The 24,128-nt window shown below is 41.0% G+C and overlaps 2 protein-coding genes across 9 annotated transcripts in view; both read right to left on the bottom strand.

Moving 5' to 3' along the window:
• The window catches only part of LOC145225117 (receptor-type tyrosine-protein phosphatase F-like), a 32,116-nt gene extending 18,552 nt beyond the window's left edge, over window positions 1-13,564 (bottom strand). For 4 of the 5 annotated variants that reach the window (XM_080091763.1, XM_080091764.1, XM_080091766.1 and 1 more), the window contains exons 1-5: window positions 13,289-13,564; window positions 13,082-13,111; window positions 12,501-12,625; window positions 12,233-12,398; window positions 2,060-2,242 (exon numbers count right to left, since the gene is read on the bottom strand). In XM_080091763.1, the coding sequence (XP_079947889.1) occupies window positions 2,060-2,242; window positions 12,233-12,398; window positions 12,501-12,625; window positions 13,082-13,111; window positions 13,289-13,376 (592 nt within the window). In that variant the 5' untranslated portion in view covers window positions 13,377-13,564. The remainder of the gene's footprint in view (window positions 1-2,059; window positions 2,243-12,232; window positions 12,399-12,500; window positions 12,626-13,081; window positions 13,112-13,288) is intronic. The other variant, XM_080091765.1, reaches the window with a different exon arrangement.
• Window positions 13,565-16,663: 3,099 nt separating this feature from the next.
• Window positions 16,664-21,159, bottom strand: LOC145222966 (vasculin-like). 4 transcript variants are annotated; one of them, XM_080089234.1, is made up of 11 exons: window positions 20,542-21,159; window positions 20,136-20,331; window positions 19,878-19,944; window positions 19,714-19,805; window positions 19,509-19,645; window positions 19,274-19,369; window positions 18,969-19,062; window positions 18,569-18,712; window positions 18,294-18,368; window positions 18,092-18,221; window positions 16,664-17,644 (listed from the first exon to the last, which is right to left on the bottom strand). In XM_080089234.1, exons 1-11 carry the CDS (start codon window positions 20,608-20,610, stop codon window positions 17,335-17,337), a joined length of 1,410 nt encoding a protein of 469 aa, XP_079945360.1. In that variant the 5' UTR covers window positions 20,611-21,159; the 3' UTR covers window positions 16,664-17,334. The 4 variants fall into 4 exon arrangements, with proteins under 4 accessions (XP_079945360.1, XP_079945361.1, XP_079945362.1 ...); XM_080089235.1 differs by having other exon boundaries at window positions 19,274-19,366; XM_080089236.1 differs by having other exon boundaries at window positions 20,136-20,328.
• Window positions 21,160-24,128: the final 2,969 nt, after the last annotated feature.

Raw genomic sequence — 24,128 nt, 5'->3', positions numbered from 1 at the left:
ATGCCACGAAAATCAAAGCGTGCATCGGGTTCATGATGGCGCAACCCAACAAATACGCAGAAAGCACGAAAATTCTTTGAAATCCAATACAGGCTTATTCAAACTTTAACAACGTCTGCATATACGTCATTGTCACACTTATGAGAAACTGACGTGCAATATGGCAAAGTCATATTCATCAGTATGTCTCAGGGAAGAAGATTTCTAGAAGATGGTGTGAGTGAGGTCAAGGATGCGATCCACCCAAAGCTTCACCCTCCCTTCTAGGCCGCGCCAGCGATCTAATCAATCCTTAGATTTTGATCTTGTCGTCTCCTGCCAACATCACGATGAAAGGTCGCGCGTTTTACACACCTATAGGGTCGCGTCTATACTAACTACTACCATACTTATATCGATGTTGAAAGTAGGATTTTGGTGCTTTCCATCTCTGCACATGACTGAAGACAAATATAGTAAAATTGCCCATGGAGTTAAACATGGCGTTTCGGGCATATTTTCATATTTGAATGCATAAAGCTACAAATAAACACTCTCGTGATATCCACTACCCCATTGAAAATTTCAAGCCAAGATTTTCGCTCCGTGAAATGGTGGCAAAAATCGGGTACGGCCTCGCGCAATGTGACAACCCGAATAATTGGATTTTGGCGATTGGCGACGGTTTCCTTTTGCTGGGGCGTCGGGCACAAGGGGCGTCGCAGTTTTTGAAAGCGCACAACAGGCGGCCGAGTTGCTTGATAACAATGCGTGTGTCGCTACGAGTCACACCCACCAGAAGCTTTAAATTCCAGCATTTGATAAATTTGTAAGGCTGCTTTTGTAAGCATCGTGACTCGCTAATCAAATATGTTGACATGTATAGACTGGTCGGTTAACAGGAATTTCAGTGATGCACGAAGCGAAAATAATTTGTCTACGTGTAAACAAGTAACTACATTTTTGCGTTGTAATGATGCCTGGAAAGTTAAACATGTAATCTATAACTTTACAGGCGTGATTTTTGATATATTACCAACGTGGTCTTGAGACGCTGACCCCCCACTAATAGTTAACTTGCTGGCTTATGTTAATGGGTATAAAACTTTAGAAAAGTTTTTGTGCTCAAACAGATCAAACAGGCAAATTTAAACATGCCGAATTCTGCCTTTCGCATCGCATACAATTCAAGATGGTGTTGGGGTTAAAAGGAAAATTCAAATTAGTGATTCGCACCGTCGGTCTCGAGCTTTGTCGCCGAACTACACGAGTCCAGAGTACATCAAACTGCATAGGACAACAGCTGAGTAAACATCTGCGTATTGCTCATAACCGGTTCGCAGCAAGGGACACAGGTCAAATATTCCTTAGGGGGCGCTTTGCCAGACATCAAAGTTCAAACATTCGCCATGAAAACAATGCAAATTGGAATTTACGCCATAGCGTCAGGAAAGGCCTTGGACTTTCAAAACATTTCCAAGTTGCTTGGCAACGGACTTCACAATCGACCGCAGACTTCACAAGAATACGCAGCTTCCCAGAAATATCGCATGTAGCCTGCACTTGACCTTGGCTGCAATGCTGGTGTCTCACACTCCCCCGTTAACCGTGGTGTTTTCCTTCAGCGTAGTGAGACTGGGATGTGGTTTGTTAAGTGCTAGTGGTGGTTCATGTGAACCTCGTCTGCGGCTTATCTATGTCGACTGCAACCCTATGTCCCAGTGTCATTAGCCGGTAAATCAAGCGTGAGGTTACACGATTGAAGTTAAGTGCAACGGAAGTTAAAAATACGAAGCCTCGTATTGTTTGAATTACATTTTAATAAAGGGACGAAGTGTATCGTTCCCAAGCACCTGAACTTACCTAACACCAGCGGCTACATGACAACACAAACATATCAACGTCCCTTAGCAACAGAACAAGCCGACATAAACGTTCACTTAGCTTTTCTCAGCGGCCATGTTTGCGTGCACTACAAGCCGCAGATAAATATGCATGTTCAACGACAGTGTTTAACAAGCCGTCTGCAAACAAGCAGCGGGAGTAACATTTGGACGAAAACAAGTGGAAAACAACGAACCTTTTGAGTCCACCACCACTCTCTTGTTGTCAACGTAGAGGGGTTTATAGTCCTTGTACCATTGGACAGTAGGTTTGGGGTTGCCTTCGATCTCACACTGTAGAATTGTGTCACGTGACAGTTCAACGGTCGTCACGGTTGGGTTGATTGCGATGTGTGGGAAACCGGACGGCTTGGAGGCGTCTGAAAAACAGATATTTTTAGTTGGCTTATGGCACATATGACTCTCAGGCGGCAGTGGCTTTCACAGAAGAGGTGCACGATTTTTGCATCGCGCCCTCTTGCACACGAGCTTTCAGACGAGGCGGCAATCGAATTCCCAAGGCGGATCGAAGTCAGCCAAATCCCATTTGGAATTTACGCCCGACGAGTCGCGTCCCAGGAGTCTTCTCGCATGTTTTATGTAAAGCGATTATTTCACTCCCAATTCTCGTCATGTTCTCCACATTGAAAAACGTGCTTGGTGTTGGGCCTACCAGGCATCCGATGCAATGCAAAACGCAGTAGTTCGCTTGACTTCACTAAATACCTATTAACTTGTATAACTTTTCACATTGAGCCAAAAGATTTTGAACCCTGTGAAACACAATCTTATGTTGCAGGAACAACTAAGATAAAAACTGGGACACAGGGTGATAAATCCCAGTGTATCGGTTGGTCGACGCTTAGCGGATCGACTGTAAAGTTAGACGACAAGTAACGGATGAGCAACGTGGGGCGAGGATTCGTGGATAAGTCGCGATTAGGGGATCAACGAGACGACGAGCAAAACGCTGTCGAGACTTGCAAGCAAAAGCAAGCAAGTAAAAACGACCCCTGGGCGGGGACTAAAAATTTACGATACGCCAGCGGGGTACGGTCATGGGAGAGTGGCATTAGCGTGACGGAGGAGTCTCACGGCGAGGGAAGCAAAAAGGGACGATGTGAGATGCAATGTCACGGTAACGAATTGTTGGCTTTGGGTGTATGCGCACGTGGTAGCGGGCTTCGATGTCAAGGTTCACATAAAAGGTCGGTAAAGGTTAGTTGGTCGGAATCCGTGTGAGACGTTACAGGCAAGTGCGTCGTTTACCACTGACAGAATCCCTGCAGCTTTCATGCGGCTGAAATTTAAACTACTTCTGTCAGCGCACAGCCATTACAAACGAGTAAATGGAAATGCCTGCACTTGCCACCGTGCTTGCGAGGAATTTCAGTTTCAAGGGCGAAAACTTCCCACTGCACTTCACATGCAAGCAGTGACGCAAGAAATTGTAAAATAATACACCCGGTGGCCGGTGGTATCTACATTTCAGTTTGAAACAGTTCGTGGCACGACATACAACTCACACACTGTCAGAAGGAAACAATGCCTTAAATCGCTACTGTTGGCTTTAAAGCACGATTACGAAAATAAACTAGGTCGATTCACAACAACTGGTCAATGAATAACAGAGATCGTTTATTTTGCTAGCGAGAGCGGAAACAATTTTCCACAAAACTTCCAAATGTCGACCTCCAAAAGAAAACAATGGTTTCATCGAAGACAAAAATAATTCTCTTTGTGTATTCGACGACTTCCAGAGTAAACCATGATCTGTGAACACAATTTAACAATGCGATTCTCGTTGACGGAGAATACTAGTGTCTGGTGACAGAAAATTAACTTGTTGACCCACCAGCGTTGATCACAATGAAGCGTTCTCAACTTCACACGGGTATACAAGAGACCTACGTACAAAGATCGGCAGCAACAATGGCCACACGAGTGTCGTTTAATCGCATCAAAACAAGGCAAGACAACCATGCTGTCAAGGGTTCGGATTTTTAGCCGGCAAGGAATTTCGCTTGGCTTCACATTCGAAACGACGAGTTCAAGAGTTCAAACACGGAACGTAAATTTGTTGATAGACGCTGAGGTCGCTTCCCTTTACACAAACGCTTTGTTGAACCATGGTTTCCTGAAGGCTACGAGTATATTTCATAACAAGGTCCATCTTGACATATGGTGACATTGACATTGAAGTTGGGTGGCTATGAAGAACTGACGCGTGAAATAATTTATGTGTGGTAAATAGGTTACAATTCTTTTTCACAAACTTGCTTTGCCAACAAAGAAGGCAAAGACGTTCAATAAATGACACACTTTAACACTGCGCGTAAATCAACCGACGGGTATTAATTAGGTGATGATGCACCACTGGGCATCAATAAAACCTGAATAACCCGGAATAGAAGGTATATCGAAAATAGCCATCGCTTTTCTGTGTGTCAGGGACGACATTGACGAGTGAAGATTCGAGAAGGCACCGCGTCCAAACATTGCGCACGTGACATTAAAAAGATCAACCAACAAGGGAGCGGCGCACAGATTTTAACCCCTGTGGACGTGGGTGGTTCAAGTCGACGTCCAACTATCAATTTGTGGCTCAAAGCGTTGACAGAAGCTGTCTCTGTAAGCCTTCGGGGGTCGGGCGGGTCGCTTGACGCCTTAGGTGCGTAGATACGTTGCACAATGGTCGTCATAGCAAAACCGGGGAAGCACGGGAAATGCATGTCGCTTGCGGTTGGTTGGAATTTACTTATACACGGCTAATAACGCCAGGATGCAAACTTGGTAGGGGCGCGTCACCGCAAAAGCGCACCACAATAGTCGGTGAGATTTACGTTAGGGATCGCCGTCGGTCGTTGGAGGACCGAACCGGGGCAAGCGTACAGTGGCGTTAATCAAAACAGGATCTTCGCCATTCAGAGTTCTATTCGCGGCGCGCTCCATTTCCATCAAAGACCGACGGTCGGCAGGATCACACGACTTTTGACTTTCGACGCCAATGTTGTCATAAAGTTTACAAAGTAAGTTGCCTTGGAAACGATTTAAATTTAGCGTCTTGCTGATGGAAAGCGTACGGCACGTGCGAGTGACATTTTAAACCAATTTGCAACAAGGACTACAGAAAATCAATGATTTGACCTGGCTTCGCAATATTCATGAATGTTAATTGGGATTTCAACGTGGGAGTGTAGCTGTAGCGCAATGTCCCAGGCATATTGCTTTCCTTTAGACTCGCCAACTGATTATCCTGTGTACAATTGTGTATGAATGGGCAGCCCAGGGGAGGTAAACGTACGGAAGGCCACATGTAAAGCTATAGAGTCGATTCCCAGCGCTGGATAAGGCGTGGATTACCCGGAACAACAGAAAAACCAAAGCTACAATGGAGCGGTTGGCGTGCTGGTGTAACTTGATCAGGTGTGTTCGTCAACTAATAGTGACGCATTGAATCCACCTGCTTTAACAACAAACAAATCGAGACACATTTATTGGCTTTAAACCACGCACGGATTTAAGTGAATAGTGACAAATCCAACCTCACTGGTCAGAAGCGCGACTATCGACATATAAGGTATTACCGTAAAGATGCCATCTTACCTTTGACAAGATGATAAATATGAATATTGAGACAACAAAAATTCCAAAGGACACAAGTACACAACTCAAGTAAACGCATCAGAAACTCAGAGTGGGTCCTTACTCATATATGTATTGAGCTTTTTATGCAAACGGTCATTAAGTGTGCGAGGCGGTTCGAGTTGAAGCAGGGGTCGGCCCCGCCCGCCTGGCCATTGTGAACTGTCACGCGAGCACAGGAGAGCAGTGTGGACGGCGTGGCACTTTCAATTGTGGATGTTAGCCGAATGGCGTTAAGTCAACATGCCTGTTTGCTTATGATTATGCGACAACTCACAAAACCTTGCCATAGCCACATGATAGTGGAAAGTCATGTGTAGTGCTGGGGAAGCAAGTGGTACATTACATCAAAGACTACTTTATGTTTGTGGCATAGTTGAAAACTTAGCTATTTCAAAACAGAAGCGGGTCATGGGGGCAGGTACGCACAACACATCTAATCGATGCAAGTAGTTTCGCAAAACCGACGGCGAGTTTTACAATCCTAATCACCTTCGCAAATAGCCTCGGCACAAAGAAATCGGTTTAATGATAGCCATTTCAGCTCGTTCAAGCGTCGTAAAAGCTGGATTCGATCGGCAAATCGGATTAACCCCAGTGAATTTGCACCGGGCAACCTTTCATGATCGCTGCCGCCTTTGTGGATTTGTTTCCACTAACCAGTCAGTTGCAAAATTACGAACTGTTTTATGGCAACAAACAAGATGCTGCCCTCTGAAATCTTTGTTATGCGCGATTCGCTGTGCTTGTAAATTACGCACAGTGAATCTAATAATGGATTTTATAAAAGGCCGCTACATTTTTAATTTCCACATAAACACCAAGGTCGACTTTCTGTACAGAATACTTTGTACAACAATCCAAATCGGACAAAAAGTTCGACGTAAACCCTTAAACAATGACGTAATTCTCGTCAATCCGATTGAGAACTAAACTACCAACTTCCCTTCCACTTCAGTGACTCAGCGGCATCTCGTGCCCCGTAATCGTGTGAATCCGACAAACCGCAAACGGAAAGAGCCATAATAGGAACAATACCCACCCATGCTCAGTACCATCACACCCGTGGGAGGCAGGAATTTTTGCGGACATCTTTACTGTTGTTTCGTATTTCAGGTGAATAGTGCTAACGAGCATGATGCCGGTGCGATAGACGACAATTTTAACAATCTCTCGCTATTCACATCAAAGGTGAATGATTCACCGAATATCGGATCACGCCACACAAGGACAAGCCAAAATGTGTAGGCGTTTCCCCAAAATTACTGTAATCTCCTATTGTATCGAAATAACATGCAACGGTATAAATGTTAATGGAGTTTTAATGACAAGTAATGACGTTACGTGAAATTCGCTTTTGGTAAAGTTGGGTGTAAAAGTAGCTACTGTTATTTTCTGTGCTAAACGGAAAATAAAAAAGCAAAACCTGAGCATATACAAGGCTGCCAACGATTGCGAAATAGGTCGAACCTGAACGCTTGTAACCATTCCATTTTTTGAATTCTTGGCGCAAGACCCTGATTAGGAACAGTGAGTGAATCTGCCAGCGGTGAAATCCGCAGTTTGTGGGTGGTTTTTGATGCCGGATTTTGATGTCTGGCGAGCGACAATCGTAAAAGTTAGGGAATCCGGACCACACACGTACAGCCGCTAACTTCCACATACAGATCTGCCACTTAACTGGCGATTTTTGACGGAGTTTGGGAAGTAAATGGAGCGCGACGTGGTAGTAGAACATCGACTGTCCTGTTTTAGGCACACCCTGTTTTACGACAGCAAACACAGCCAACGACTCCTATCACATTCAGTGGTTGCTGGATGGATGTTGTGCAATAAGGTCTTTATGTTGTGACCTGAAAACTTTTAACCAATACTAAAGAGGTTTACGTAAACGTAAAAGTTTGGTAGTTAAAACATGTAACAGAGCCAAAAAAATCATTCAAAAAGAACAAAATTTTACGCGGAGTCCAGATTGGAAAGACAAATGCAATAATTGTGTTAACGTGTTTTGCGGTCATTGCCATCTGCTCCACCATCCATTTTGCCTTTTCAACTTAACGCAGTGCGCAGTGGGCGTTTTTACAGAAGCTGTAGGTGGCCTTGCTTGGAAGGGCACGAACCGCTGCTTTCTAAATGAGTTTAGATGTATGTCTACACCTCCTTCATGCCCAAGGGAAAGCTCACGTTTGCCGCCTGTTAAAACAAATCCGATCGTGAAAGCGAGGTTTACGAAACGTCTCAACTCTCAACCCAGTCCAAAAAGCGATTCAGCTGTTTGCATTTTGCAATTTACCCCTTTAGTAACAACCGAAAAACGCCATCACAAAACTAATGTCCCTTAAACAAACATTTTACAGCATTTCGACAAGTTTTAAACTGTGTATGTTTGGTCACAAAAAGGTTTAAAGTTTTGTCACATTTTGTCAAGTGAATGTGTTTGGTTCTGTGGTTAAGGTTTTTGATTAGTTACTTATCAGATGCTTCTTCCATGCCAGGCAATAAAGATTGCAAACCGAACCTACCACAAGTGGCCCTTGTCTGTTAACAGCAACACCATTGATGGATCACAGTCCGAACCCTTGGACAAACTGAAGGCTGCTTATGAAGCCATAGAGCCTTGGGAAGATTGCCCATAAAGCAGCAGTCAGTCTGTGCTCCTGCCAAACGCGTGCGCGACCGTGCTTAGCGTTTAGATTGATATCACATTGGCGGATATTGGAGTAAAACGGTCAACAAGGCCGTGACAGCGCTTAGGGAAAGGGTTCGAGGCCCCTTTTGTCGGAGATCGATAAATGTCAGGAATCGATTAGCCGCTTTGCCTCTGACGCAGGGCAATCACATTAAGCGCAAATGCTAAATCGCCAGTGATCAATTGGACCAGTTTGCAGCACAGCCTTTTTACACAAACTACACATCTTGGTGCAAATCATATTCGTCCGAGCGCAAATCTAAGTCCAAAAATGTGTGATTAAGCATCCATATCTTGACACAGAGATGAATTTTTACACCAAATTTAAATACAACACCTGCGTAATTATACACATCTAGCATCCGAATCGTGACAAGCTGGTTATTACGTCCGGGTTCAAACAGTAAACAACTAAAAATCGTTTAAGTTGATAGCCAGTTTCGTATGCTAATCTTGATCCGCATTGCAGACTTAATTTTCGGTCGAGCTCCCGAGAGCGATGTAATCCCCGGGGACCCATGAATTTATAACGCCTCTGAGGATGGCAGTAGCCAGACTACAAACGCGTGCGCAAATATTTTCGAAACGTGAGAGACTGTTTCGAAAACAACAACAAAAGATACTGTATTGAGAAAGATATCTAACACTGGTCTTAAGCAGTAACTTTCATTGATCAAGTGGCCAGTTTAAAAATTAACAAAATCAAAGTTACAACGGTCAAAAACTAACGATAAAATAGACGCGTTTATACATAACACACAATTTTAAATTGGTATTATTAAACGTAGCACTTTACGTTTTAAACTAGGTTACAATGAAATGTATCACTCTTTTATCAGACTAGACACAAATCTGGCGGCAATTTAGTCTTAAAGTGTGCACAATAAAACAATCAGGCTGACACTTTGGAGGCGCTTGATTCTTTCCATACTGGCGCCACAACTCAAACGGGTCGCGGTCACTCAGGCGCGTAAAACAATCAGGAAGACAATTTGGGCGTCTCCGAAACCACTCGTAACCGCATTTAATCACACTAATCGCTTGGCGGCCACAAGGTGAAGCGGGCAACCTTGGGTCAAGACGATTACGCACAGTTGTGTGTTCGCTAATTGCCTTAAACCTCAACAAGGGAAAATCCGCTAGGTAGGTACACATACATGTCGGTAGTAATTAGTGTATAAGTGTGCGTACTTGCATTACTTGCTTGGCCGGCTACAAACGGGCATTTCAGGTAACCACGGCGCAGGACTTTTGTTAACCTAGCGTTGTGTCGCCCCGATCGATTTGACGTAAATTTGGTGCCAACGCAAATAAATGACGGACAGGGACGTGATGGGGGAGGCTAGAACCGCCTCGACGAACTACATCAACAAGCAGACATTAAGCCGACGGATGAACGCAGTTTGCGTTTGACGAAGCAGTCAGCCGTACTCGCAGCAAACAACGTGTGTAAATAGAGGTCGCCGAAAAACTGTCATGGCGCGATCTGCTCCAATGAAAGACTTGCTACCAAGAAAGCACTGCCGACCGTACATGCTTGGTGGATTTTCAAATGATAAGGCACTCTTGGAGTTCGAGAGCACCAGAACAGCTCGAGTTCAAATATTATAGTGCTACAATAAAGGCCCCGATTTAAACAAAGTCGCAAGTAAAACGCGCAATGGCGAAAATTACAGGTTTATCGGCAGCGAATGTTTTTTCCCACGAATGGGTCCTCAAATATGACAGATCCCCAAAATGGTGGACAAACGTGCACAAGTTCAAACCAGGCTACACGCAACTCATGGTGACACACCGAGCTTGGTATCTCATGGTTAGTTCATTTTTAAACTTTAACAGTCAAAAAACAGAGCTGTCTATAAATCGACCCAAATCATTGCAAAGGAACTCGGAGAATTTGTTGTGAATGGCGACCCGGCTGTTGTATTTATAATCTATTCCTTGGGGTAAGGGATTACACAATAATCTCAAAACCACTCAAACACAGACGCCCACGTCATGCCCACGGATTTGCGTGCATTGAAAGGCGACATCACATCACATGAATCATTAGCGACGAGGTCCAGGCTTGTTTCCCGACAGGCAGAAGGCCCAGTGTTGGTTCAGACGTTAACAGGTGACGAAAGACGGTATTCTGCTCACTGTTCCGCTCCACCGCACGTTAATAGACCAATAGCAAATCACCCCGCGATAATCAGACACGAAATTTTTTGGGATCACATTTGTAAACATTGTGGCTTCGGTAAAGTTAAGCGTACTGTTATCTTCATCGCTTCGGTGGTGCTCACTGGAAATTATACCCAGTAGTCAAATTAAGTAAGCGCTGATAAACTTTCCGTGCAGAAAAGGTTTGTTTGAATTACGTGAAGTCGGTCGATTGTATACCAGGATTTTAAAATCGTTGCAATTAAGGACTTGTACAAGTGCAAGAAATCTCTTTTAAGTAAACTCAGCTAACCACCACCCGTTCGAAAGTGCTTTGTTAACCTAACGAGGTTACGATCGGCAGTTGGAAACAAAACAAAGCGAGAACTACGTCCGCTTGTTGCACCGGATTCGGGTTTGACAGAGCACACAAAATCCCTATTGTATGTGGACAGAGAACTTGGAGCATTGGACTGAATAATCCACTGAGCGCTGCTGTCTCGCTGGTTTAAGTATCAGCGGGAAGCTTTTGCGGGAACTTTACCCAGTCAACCGTTTGCTGTCAAGATTTCGCGTGTACACATAAAACATCCGCGACAACAAAGCTGGGCCGGTTCCCGGTTTAACACAGCTACGAGAAATCGTAATTTGGGACAGATTTTCCGTGTGAATAAGGATGCTTTCCCAACACTAACGCGTTATTCCAAAACACAGCATGGTATCGTACCAAACAAACGTCACTACACAGAGGTATGACGCAACCATGCTATACCATGACGCCAGAAAACGGTTGGATCGAAAATCAAGATTTCAAGTGCAGGCTTGGGAAGCACTACAGGGGACAAGAGGTTACCAGAAAACGCATCGCAAGCGAACGAAAGTGTTTCAAGTCGCTTCTTGATCTGTTAAGGGGCGGAAATTAATCCAAGGCATGATCACAACAACTGCTGGGTTTGGATTCTGTGATCGAAAGCAAGTTGTGCCAGTTCCGACATCGATCGGAGACATTATGTAATTACGATTTTTCCACAGACGATTGCGTGCCCGTCCGGCTTTGAATGCATCGCCCTAATTTGATGACGACACAGAAAACAAAGACAATGCACGCTGACGACTGGTAATTATGAAGGGCAGACCATGGACGGCAAAAAATCGTCCGCTCAAACCTGTCAGATTTATCGCCACCACACGCGAACTAAAATCAGAAATGGAGGCAATTAACCGTTTTACGGCATGTTGTATTGTTTGCGTACAACACAAGTGAAGATCAGCAGTTAACCGCAAAAACGACATGTTTTGATTAAAAGCGACCTCAAGGCACGATAACCGATCACGATGTATTAGTCCAGGATTAGCAACGCGAGCTGTGATAACAAATAAAATCTATTTAGACAAAAAACATTCACATTACGTCATTATTATTTTAACCCTTTTAAAATCATTTCATAAGAAAACAAAACATTTGCTAGGCTGCATTTTCCACGAGTTTCACGGCACAAAAAAATATACTTTTAATGAAAATATAATGTTTTTGTCATACGTCGTGGATGTCATATGTTATTAAGGCTGACAGAAACGACTTTTAATACTATACTAAAAAGACCTTTATATTTTTTGGTGTCAATTTCCTTCAAACTCGAAGCGAGGCTGTGACAAATGTGAAAATGCCGCCAACGAACAGTCATCCATTTAGAAGATCATGTGGATTCGCGACCCATTAGCGGATTTAATTAATGCTGCAATTTTACCATGTTACCTGTCTAGGGAAAAGCATCAATTCGCTGCTTACAAACTTGATTAAAACATGTCGCTGCGTCAACTATTATACTCATTCGCGTACACGGTACATCTAAAGATAGTGAAAAACATATCAGTGTTTGTCTCAACTTACCATCAATGACCGTCACTTGTACTGAGTTTTCAGCTTCTCCCAGACGATTGGAAGCGACGCACTTAAACGCGTTACTGTCCCTTTTCGTTCGCGCATTTTCGATCCAAAGTACGCTGCCCGAGCCATCAACAAAATCGTACGTATAACACTGATATCGGTGTTGCACCTATAAGTGGTAAATAAACAAATTATGAAACACTTAAGTAGTTCCGATTTGATCAATGTTATTACAAGTTTAATATTGAAGTATATTTACAGACGGTGGTACCTTTTTTCCGTCACGTATCCAGTCGATTTTTGGCCTTGGGTGCCCGGTTGCGTTGCAAACCAATACGATGCTTTTTCGTGACAGACCGATTTGCGGTTCTGATATATACGTGATTTGTGGTGCAGCTAAAAAATTAAATGTGCATTAATATTTTAAGTATAAGCGCTCTAATGGTAGTGGTGTCACACGACACTAATCAGAGAAATCAAAAGTGGCTGTTCTAAAAGCTGTCCAGCTGTTTTGACCCATTTGACGAATAGTGTTTCAAGCATTGCCAGTAGGCAACTATTTGTAAATGAATGCCGTTTTTCACAGTAGCATTGCTTTCAAAATATCACAAAAAATCTAATATATAATTCACAACATGCATTGATACAGCTACATTAGGTATGCGATTATGGACATGATATTTTGTAGCAAAGCACATTTTGTCATCCTGCACCATGCTAATATATATTGCTCTTCATTTAACATGGGTGCTGTCTAATGTTTTTTATTTCAACATTTTGGCACAGAACATGTAGAAGAGAAAGTGTAACGCTAATGAAAGAGCCACCAAAGTTTACAAACATAAAAGTTACCATTAACTCCAGAGAGATGAGACAAGCCAGCTAAAAACAACGTTAACTGTTGATAACTTTTATACCATTAACTCTTTTTCGGTTTAGTTAAACAATTACAATACCTAGGTTAAAACCAGGCACTGCAGTGATACATAACAATCAAGTAAAGGTATTTGACCAACTACAGATAAATACAGATAAACCTAGCCAAAACACAAGCCTTACTTTCTCGAGATTGTCGGTTTCGGCGTTTGTGATGATGCCGACATTCTGCTACAGCAATAATCACCAAGATCGTCAAACACAAACGCATTGTTACACAACAATGCTTGCCAACCCCCACACTTGTGGCTTTGCCAGCTGTACGTGCACTGCAAATCTTTTCCAGTGTAGTTCTTCTGACGTGCTTGCTTGATAATCCAATGTACAGCAGTAGGCTTATTGCAATTACCAATCAACTATAGTTTTTCATTACGACGACTTTTCTTTCACGTTATTGCCTGCAACGTTGCAAAATAGTTTGCGGTTAGCCTGCTGGTTTGCTGACGAACGCCTGCTGAGTGCTCAGAAGCTTACAACTGTCAACTGATAACTGACTGACATCGAATGACCGCTTAGTGTGGACTCGACTCTCTCTGCTAAAGGCCTCCTGAAGAAAAACGCCTGCGGTGAAGAAAAAAGCAAGATTGGCGTGTTGGAGGCAGGCTTCTCGGTAGGAAATTTAGTGACAAGTTACATTGAATTGTAATACTATGCACATTTTTTTAATGTATGCACTTGCTTTTCCCAATGTGTTTTGTGGGCTGTAAAAGCTTTCAGTCAATGCATATGTAATGTGCTTGCACTTTGAATAATCGTTCCAATTAGCGATGGACAATAATACGAGTATTTTAACATTCGCATTGTTGATTTTTCGATCTGCGGTGGTGCGGGATCTTTAATGCCAATCTGTGCAAGCTAACGCAACGCTACTAATGGCAACAGTCTTGCGGGCGCGACTCTTACGTTGGTAATGCAATTTTTGTGTTTCGAAGGGGCTGAACGGTTTAAACGAGTAATACAAGCTGTCGCTTTAAGCAAGCGCCCCCCTGGGACACTCGTCAATTCGGCGCGCGACTACCATCAAAACTACACGATTCAATGCCAGTCGAAGTCGATGAAACAAAACGAATCAACACGCTTTGGCAGCTGCTCGCATGGAAACTAGAGCAAAACGCAGCATGAAGTCTACTTTCCATCCGATGGCAAATATAGTCTTGTTATTTTGCATTATATTTGTCTGCCGTTTTGGGGGAATTGTGCACATTTCCTGGCAACTGCACGATTTTTTTCTATCCATCACATTACTTCGGAAATATTAACTATAAAAAAAACGAAGTGTCACTTGAAATAGTTGGCGCTGCGTGGTCATTGCTCAATAGCCCTTAAAACGTAGGAAAGGTGCTTGCGATTGCAGCGGACGTCACCGAGAATGAGGAACACGCAGTTGACGTGTCAAGGGGGCACTTGTAACCGACAAACAAGGGGCGACCAACACTGCCCGGCAACCAAAACGCGAACACGGGGGCAGAAAACACAAGGTGTACGACATGACAAGTAAAGGTTTGACATGCTCGCTTAAGATCTTTAACAAGTGCGGACTAATTCGCTAAAGTTGTGCAGAAGGCAATGTTGCGGAAACGGCTTGTGCGTTGCTTCTTTAGTTTTATTGGCAGATGAGTGGCTGACACCTTACTGTCGAGCAAAACAAATCGAATGGACGAAATCCAGAAATGTCGAGTGTGTTGTTCTATTGGCCAACTTGAATGGTCGACAACGCTTCACTCTAAATATAGTGCAAACATATATCCCCTGTAAGCTAACACAGAAACACTGGAATGTTCAATTACTTGCCTAGAGAAAGCTTGTTGAAGCAAACCGTTAAAATTATTTACACTTGTGAAAAATACAAATTATAAAACAAACAAACGGCAATATTAATTTGCCTGACAAACAATCGCAATTGTATGTTGTTTATTTTAGTTTTACTAACTACAATATGTAACGAATCTATAACTTAACCATCATGACTCTCTAGCCCTGGTATGGTATAGGTATTTAAAAAGTAATTATTTTAACTAGTCTTTTGACAACCAAGAAAGTAATGATAGCTGACATGATACTAGCCTACAATTAAACATCAACAGTCAACACTAACAAACAGTTCCAGATAAAATCAGACTCATATCTCACTTGCTAGTTGGCTAGCCATTCAGCACTTAACTTTTGTCCCTCTTTAAACCATGGTACAAAGGCCACGCTCTGTTGATCACACTCACAGTTCGTATTTGTTTGCAGACCACACATCAATTCGCACTACCTTGCTTTTTTACGCCACCTAACGGCTTCTCTTAATAAGCCATTTTCGATCGAATTTCGGTTTCGAAATTTGAGAAAAAAACAGATGTAGATTATTTGCAAGAAAGAAACACTTCACATCTGGGGTAAATCAAAGTACACCCAGTACGAGTTAAAGGGGCCATGACGAATCAGCCGGTCAATCATCATTCCCACATGTGTCAAGACATATGCTAGAAAAATCTAGCCTGAGCTAACCGACTCAGTGTTGACCTGTCAAAAGTCAAATTACATGCACAAGGCAGGTTTGTGCAGCAAAGTACCAAGGTTTGAGATAATACTATCGTCCAATACAATTACTTCCAATATTGATGAATATAAATGATCTATTAAACCGGTGATCACCAAAAGTCAGTCCGCCGAGATTTTTTGTTTGACCAGTCGCACACTTCTTCGAAATTATATGCTGACACATCTTCAATGTCCTTTATAACTCTTGATTTTGATCATCAACTTTGATCTAAACCTAAACATATCCATAAGTAAGCATTCGTGCATTCCAACAAGTTTGCATTCAAAGCATTCGTGCATTCTAAGTTTTCGCATATTTAACGAAATTTTAACGTCCAGTACAGTGGTCCCCAAACTTTCTAATTTTTGTCATAAATATATTTAAAAAAACAAATACATCTCTGCGATAAACTTTTACAAAAAGTTAATATATTTGTTGCAAAAGTATTTTAACAACAACTTGCAGGATATATTTTTATCCAGATTCATGAGGTTACCTCGCATGGAAATAATTTAAAAGCAATTTATTATGCCACAAACAAGACAAAAATAAAATTATGGGTGAACATGTAATCGCCTTGTTTTGTGATTCAAAAATCAAAGACCCCTTCTTGCTTGTAGAAAGATTGTAGAAACTAAAATCGCAGCTCGCGGACCCCAATTCTAAAACCCCCGCCCATGTTGGTTATACGTTACAGTACTTCTTAAAGTATAGGCAAAATTGTCCGCCTGGACTAACCTCTTGGTTTATTTTTTCGTTTTTGATGCACAGGATCTACATGTAAAACTAGTATTCAGCATTGTTTTGATCTTGCCAAACAAATTTAGCTCTTAAAAATTTTGGCTACATAAGGAAACCCTAATCTATGTAAAAAATGTAGTCAATTTGATTAAGCTACTATAAGCATCGTATTGCTAAAATGCCCACCACCTAATACACACTGCACTCAATGTTAAATCCAAACCATAAAGTTGTTGCTGTTCTATGTTTATTTATTCCTAGATTACAGCATCACAAATCACGATCCGAAAGCAAGGATATTGAAAGCAGAAAGAGAGAAACACATGAGCTGGTGGCCGAGTTCTTAATTAAATGCAAGTAGGCAGTGGAAACACATCTCCAGTTGCGACACAAGCTGAGGATATACGTACCGAGTTGTAAAACAATTGCCGCAGACTTGAATTCAAAATTACAACATGAAAAATATTAAAACTTTATTCTAAAGCAATCCGCGTATTCTGGACAGCAGAAACGAAATGTGCACACCTTGGATGCGAAAAATGAGGCACTGTATAGAGAAAGGAGCTACTAAATCGTGCTGGCCAGGCTCAACAAACAACAGTGAAGCAAAACGTGCACACCACCCACAAACAAAAATGAAAAGCTGACAATGAGATAAAAAGCACGAAAAAGTCAAATGTCTGACGCGACTGACTTGTAAGCGTTTTATTATAGAACGGTATTTAACCTAATTTATACGTTTCAAAATTTTAGGTTTTTAAAAGGAAACCGCTCGTAAAGTCAGGCAATAAGTCAATGTGAAAAAAGAGGGGAGCACAAGGTAAAGCGTACTAAAAGCTGTTTAGCATTGCAAACGTAAAATTAAACATTAAGCATTATATCGACACAGCGCTTCGTGTGATTAATCGGAGTCAGAGAGGGAAAACTGGCTGTCGGTCGAATAACGTGGCGATGGCACCTCAGGAAGACTCTCTGGCGCGGTCACCTTTCGGTTGCCATGACGAAGCTGCTTGTTAGAGATAGACCAGGTGTTGAGAGCATCTCGAAAAGCTGATGTACGGTGAGAGATGGACGGAACACCCAACAATCCCCTGCGTTTGTTTCTGGTGAAAAACTCGCGAATTTCGTCGTCGGTGAGTGGAGGTTCATCTGCAGAGTCGTCTCCATTCAGACAACTTCGATCACGAGTCCAACCCATCTCGCGCAACAACCTGGTAGAAAGCGAACAGAATACATATTTTGTGGTTTAGCGAAAAGATGTTATGATCAAATACAAATACACAAGATGACATAATCAAATACACAAGATGACAGAAACCATTACACAAAAATTTACGTAGTAGCTGTAAGTGAGATATTTTTAGGATTCAAAATAGAAGTCTACGAAAACATTGTATCATTGCAATCAGTCCCATGAGACACTATAATAATCGAAGTTTAATCGAAGAATTGATGTAATTACATGCTTTGAGCATCTTAGCGAATATAAATGGGTTACACCACAAAAATGGCTTGTGGAATGTGGACAATTAGAATCAAAGTCGTTCTAAGTTGAGAAAGACACTAAACGCACATTAAAAATGTACAATACCCATGCACATATACAATCTGCAACTCCAAATTATTGCGAACTGGCGGAAAGCAAACCCTTTATTAACCTGTATTCAGCCTCCAAAGAACTAGACAAGGGTATAGTATTTGCAGAAAATTTGTTTAGGCTTTCGTCGCGACATTCTTGCGTTCGTGCCGCTTGACTGGCATCATCGTTCCTGACAACGTCACCGTCATCTGAAGCAACAAATGAAAGTCGGCCATTAATGAGCAGTAACGTAGCAACACACAATGACTTGCAAATACCACCTTGGTCGTAGACCGCGTCCCAGTAGTCAATTGCCATGGACTTATGTTGGATTTCTTCTTTGGCTTCTGTCGAATCTAAAGAATATTTCATGGAATTATCCAAGTTTTATGTATATTTTTACATTATTTTAAAAAACCTTAAGGCAAAAAATAAGCTCAAAAATGTTTGCAATGATCATAAACCTTATCAAGGTATTAAATAACACATTTGCGAAAACAGAATGTTATATTTTCTTTGTTAATCAACAAAAACACCATATCAAAAAATTTCATACCCTCCATGTCCATGCAGTCAACCTGTTGTTCTTCTTCACTGGGCGATGGTACGATTTCACTGGCACTGTCTGCTGCTTCATGATCTTTATCCTCAGCAGGAACCAATTCACCACATTTGAGACCTTGCAAAAAAACATTCTTCCCTGCAAGACATACATTACACAATTTATACCCGAAGTCTCTTTGTTTACATTTAATTTCCTAAAGTTCACAAGGAACAAAATATACTGCCTCTGATGGACTTGGGATTGCTAAAACGATTATATAACTGTTAAGAGCATGTTATAACCCACTACGATGGGACAAGTACATCCGAACTAGGAGCAACACAATGATAGGCGCACTTCGAATTTGTTTTAATCTTCTGAAAGCATTGTAAACAAAAAATTAGTGACCTACCTCTCCGATGTCGTTTAACTGTTAAAGCAAGCATTGAGTGGCCATCAGCAGCTTGCAATGTCCCTGAAGACATTTCCTGAGATTTAAAGTTTGCCTGTAAGTAGAAAGCCACTAATTAGCCAGCAAAAACAAGCCTACTTCAGACCACAGCTATCCAGCTACATGTATGGGCATTCAACTTAAAACTTCCTTGTTGTAATTTCAAATGAACATCATGGTGAAATCAAATACCATTACTTGCATATGAAAATAAGGTTAGTTATCGGGTCAAAAAGAACAATCAAAATCATAACATGTAATCTTACATGATTTTGTGAGGTAATTGGTTCTATGTTTGACGTGAAAAACTTTTCAGCAGATTTATTGGCATTTGGTATGCTTACTGCTCTTCTGTAAGGCTGCTGGAACAAATAGTTGTGTTAATAGCAGTAAATGAACTATTTTGAATATATGGACTAGATTTTGAAGCAATAAATCAGGAAATAGTGTAGCAATTAAGTTGAAAGGAAATAACAGCACTTTGTGTTTCATGTAACTAACCTTGTGACCAGCAGTAGTTGATTTTGGAACAAGACTTTTGTAAATGCTACTAGCTGTGTCCGATTTTAGGTTAACCGACTTTGAGTTTGGGCCACTATTGACTTCTGTAATCGTTGGTTTTAATACCGGCGGTTTTCCTGAAGAGAATTTAATAGAATTTAAAAATCAAAGTTTGCAAAATTAAGTCTAAACAATCTTTACTTACTCCAAACATTGTTTGCCTGAATTTTTGAAGTGTGCAATGTCTGTTCATGACTTCCAAGTGATGGAAATTCTATTTCACGTTGAAGATTATTTCTAAGAGGTAATGGGTAACTTTAAATATGTTATTCATGGACATTATTAACAGACCGCCCAAAAGTTTCTTACTTTGTGGCTTGTAAGATTGTTTTTCCTCTGCTTTGATTTTTCACTGACACATTGAGAGAATCATTACCTTAAAACACCAAAATATGACAATATCAGTGTATGCATAGTAAGAAGCAAATTTTAAATAAGAACAGATTACTTAACACCAACCAAGAAATGTATTTAGACTGCTTTTGAGTGTTTGTATAACATCTGACCACAACCGATACTAATTCAACTTCCTGTTAACACTATACCAGCACTAACAATGTTACAAACCTCCACTAGTTTTTATTGCACAATAAGCATTCCAAGTATCACAATCTGTCGACTGGTGTCCAGCAGTCTTGGAATTGAAATTCTGAAGGTTTCGGTCGGATTTATGACTGGAGCCAAAGGCTTTCGTCACATTTCTACTGCCAATGTCGAAGTCAACAGTAGAAGAAAGAGGTTGACCAAGCTTTGGGTACTTCTGCTAACAGATGCATTTCCCGGTGTAAATAGCATAAGATTATAACAATGACATCAACAAAATTTCAAACACAAACATCTATTACACAAGTTATTCGCAACACCAGCAACACCAACAAAATTTATTTAAGAGTTTTGTCCTGTGCTATTAATACTAATCTGCCAGGTAAGTTAAATAGAAAACCGCAACATGGTAACAATTAAATATCCTTACCTTGTTTGAACTACTACGATTTAACCAGGCAGGTGCAAAATCAATTGGTTCTGGAGGCACCTTTGCCATGCTTTACGCATGGGGCATGGTCACCCCACTTCTATTATCCTTTGGCCACACACTCTTTTGCTTGTTATTAGTTGTTTTTACTGCATAAAAGTTAAGATAGCCACAAAACAACAGGCTATTTTGCCAGCAGAACAGGGATGTCAAGTCTTATTGGAGTTTACTGTCAGAAGGTTTGATGCTGATTCTTGGTGTGCAAAAAGTTAATGCTTACAGACTTGGACTAACTTAGCAAGCAGTATAGCGTTTTAGGTCTGAATTGGTAGGCCCTTTAGTTTTTTGTGATGTAGCTGAAAGAACTTTTAATCAGTAAAAGAAATCTTCGATTTAAGTTGATCAATGAGTGCTTTGCTCTTGCAGTGTGATGTTTTGAGTGATAGAAAACTTCTTCACTAGCTACTTTCTTAATCCAAGTAGATTACTTATAAAAGCAGATTATTTCGGGGTGAAAGGTGAATCAGATTTAGTCAGATTTGAATTTAGACTCAGATTAGGTTTGTTGATCCTCTTAACGTAAGTATTCTGTAGAAAAGAATAAAACACACACATAAATCACATTGGGTCAGCAAGATTCGAATATATATATTTTTACAAATTTTGTCTCAAGTTCTCAACCCATATTATTCTATTTGTCAGTGTAGTATTAAATCTAGTGATGGGACGGGTACCCGGTATCGAACAATTTCAGTGGTATCGATACTCGTACTCGGTATCGAAATATATTGTCTCAGTTTTCGATACCAACATTCGATACTGAAGGCCGGTTTAAACTATAAGAATACGGAAAACTTGATCCAATATATGCTTCAGACAGTGCAAATTTGTGGAGATTACATTTTTCGGCATGTGTGTGTGACCCCTGACCATGGCAGATAAATTAGCCAATGATATACAACTAAGTACACCACTACACTTAAGTACTCAGTATCGAAGGTATATACATGTGGTACTCGTACTCGGTACTCGCTTCAAAACCTGGTATCGTCCCATTACTACTCTATAACCTTAAACCTTGCAACCCAAAAGTTATTTTTAGCAGTAGCAAAATTCTGCATGAAACTGCAGCATAGGTTTTGCAAAACGCTATACAACAGTATATAGAAACAGACTGGTTTTGCGTCTGCCTTCTTTCTATATAGTAACCACTTGCCAGTTCATAAGCCCTGTCCCTGTTTACTTGTAAACATTACAAATTATCGACAAAACGGTTTACCAATCACACATACTTCGATCTTCGACCCATAACCCTACATACACCACTAAATGTTGCTACAAAACAAACAAATCGCAAGTAATTATTACAAGTACAGCAGTTCATAATTACATGTTAAAACTTGGAACTTGTTGCAAACTTGGAGCTACAACTACAAGTTGTCAAGTGGAAATAAAAGTTTGACAAGATTTTCACAATGGTTCGTGTCTTGCATCAAGCACAGACAGGTACTTAATTACCGGTTGTGCTGTATTGATCTCATGCAATAACAATATTTGAGAGCTGGTGTTACTAAACTTAATGCATTCAAGATTATTTTTGTATGCAAGTAAATGTAGTCATTTAATCGTTGAGTCGTTGTATATTTTTTCCATAGGTTGTAATATTTTTTATGTGTAGTTTTGTTTTATGACTGTTCACGTTCTGTTAAACTGATAGTCGCATTATTATCTATGCTGTGACGTTACAATCTATAATGTGCGCGTCACAGTAACACTGGAAGGCTATTGTCTGCATTCTACAAGTTATTTGAAAGATGTAGTTAATGTACTGTACCACGTGGAAAAATGAGGAGTACTCCGACTAAGGTGACATTATTGTTGCTTCAAGAAAATTCGTTTGTATTAGATGTTTAGAGACAAATAGGCCAAAATGAAACGGCGTGTGGTGCTTACTGACTTTAGCCAGTAAACGGGGTTCACTTTGATTTTTGGTGAGTTTTTAATCCTGACTTCCGACGTAATTTAAACGTAAAGTTAAATACGTAACATGGCATATTGGCATAATGTCATGTTGTATTTTTCAACAGTGCTTGTATTGATTGTCCAGATTCAGTGTCGTTGTTCCCACACTAGTTCGTGTTCCCGGTTTCCTGTTGTGTTAAAACAGTCTGCCTATGACAGGGGTTCCCAACCTGTGGTACGCGTACCACTAGTGGTACGCGAAGGATTGTCAGGTGGTACGCGAGTAGCTTCCGTTTTTTTTCATAAACACCTGGATTCACAACTTCATGTTTTGTTTGTCTGATTTTGTTTACAAAAAAATCCCGAAGTCTATTTTTATTGCTACGTAACTATTCCTGTTGTTTCGTATCATTACGATCTTCAAAATGCATGCCATGTCAATTGTCAACAAGAAGCACAGTTGCTTTGAAAAGCCGTATAATCACAATGAGCATGAATTATCTCAAATAGCAAATTTACACCGCGCATCAACCAATTAGTGAACGGTAAACAAACGGTGCATCTTAAATATACAGGATCGATTGGATCGCTTGGTGCACCTTTACATTGCTTGTTGCGCCTATATTTCGCTTGGTGCACCTTTATATCGCTTGGTGCAACTTTATTTTGCTTTGTGTGCCTGTATAATAATTAGTGCACCTTTGCTGTAGCAATTAAAAGGTGCGCCAGGTGGCATTATGGTGCGCCAAGCAGTGATAATAATGCACCAAGCGATCCAAGTGATCTTAGCGATCCTGTATACTTTATATGCACCCGTAAACAAAAACAGAAATCTCATTAAATTTATTTATGTGTGCTTTAGTGTATTCTTCGGAATAAAATATGATTCGATCAAATTAGTTGTTCTGCAAGAAGTGGTACGCGTGGCAGTACATCGCGTCCAAGTGGTACGAGATCGTAGAAAGGTTGGGAACCCCCGGCCTATGATATGAGCTGTTTCGTTAACCGGTTATTTCGAAATGGTTCTATTGTTTTCTTGTGGATCATGTCGGCTGTATAAATAAATGCAGCAAGCTTTAAAACAAGTTTACAAGTAAGAAAAACGGAGCTCAAGTCCAGAGGCTCTACTGACGAAGAAGAACATTTCCAAACCCTGGTTTATTCGAAGGTCTTGTTATTCATTGCGGGAACCACGCGCGCTCCCATATTTCAATGTGTTTCGTTTTCTGTTTAGAAAACCGTTTCTGTGTCTCCTTTCGCGACTACTTACACTGCCTGCGAACTACTCTGTGGTTGTTGTCGCTGTGACGTAATTACAAACAAAATTTTCGTTTGGATTTCAACTTGTCAAACCTCCTCGTGAGTTCCGAACTTACAGGTCAGTCGTTTTTAGAGTATAGGTATACTAAAAACTATATAGTATGCTGGCAAAAGTAAGCACTTGTCTTAATTACCACGAGCTGTTTGACACTTTTATCATAAAAAGTTTTATGTCAAAACCGATATAGTTTTATGCGGTGTTTTTTTCAAAAAAGCCTATGCCTTTGAGTACTATATTTTCGTTTAACTACCGAAGGTGGGCGAGCAGTTAACACAACCTCGAGTTTGTGGAAAAGTTCTTTGTT

This window comes from Phallusia mammillata, chromosome 4 (assembly GCF_965637545.1).
Source record: "Phallusia mammillata chromosome 4, kaPhaMamm4.hap1.1, whole genome shotgun sequence".
NCBI classification, from domain to species: domain Eukaryota; kingdom Metazoa; phylum Chordata; class Ascidiacea; order Phlebobranchia; family Ascidiidae; genus Phallusia; species Phallusia mammillata.
Note: the sequence above shows the minus strand (reverse complement) of the source record. Positions and strands in the feature narration are given on the sequence as shown.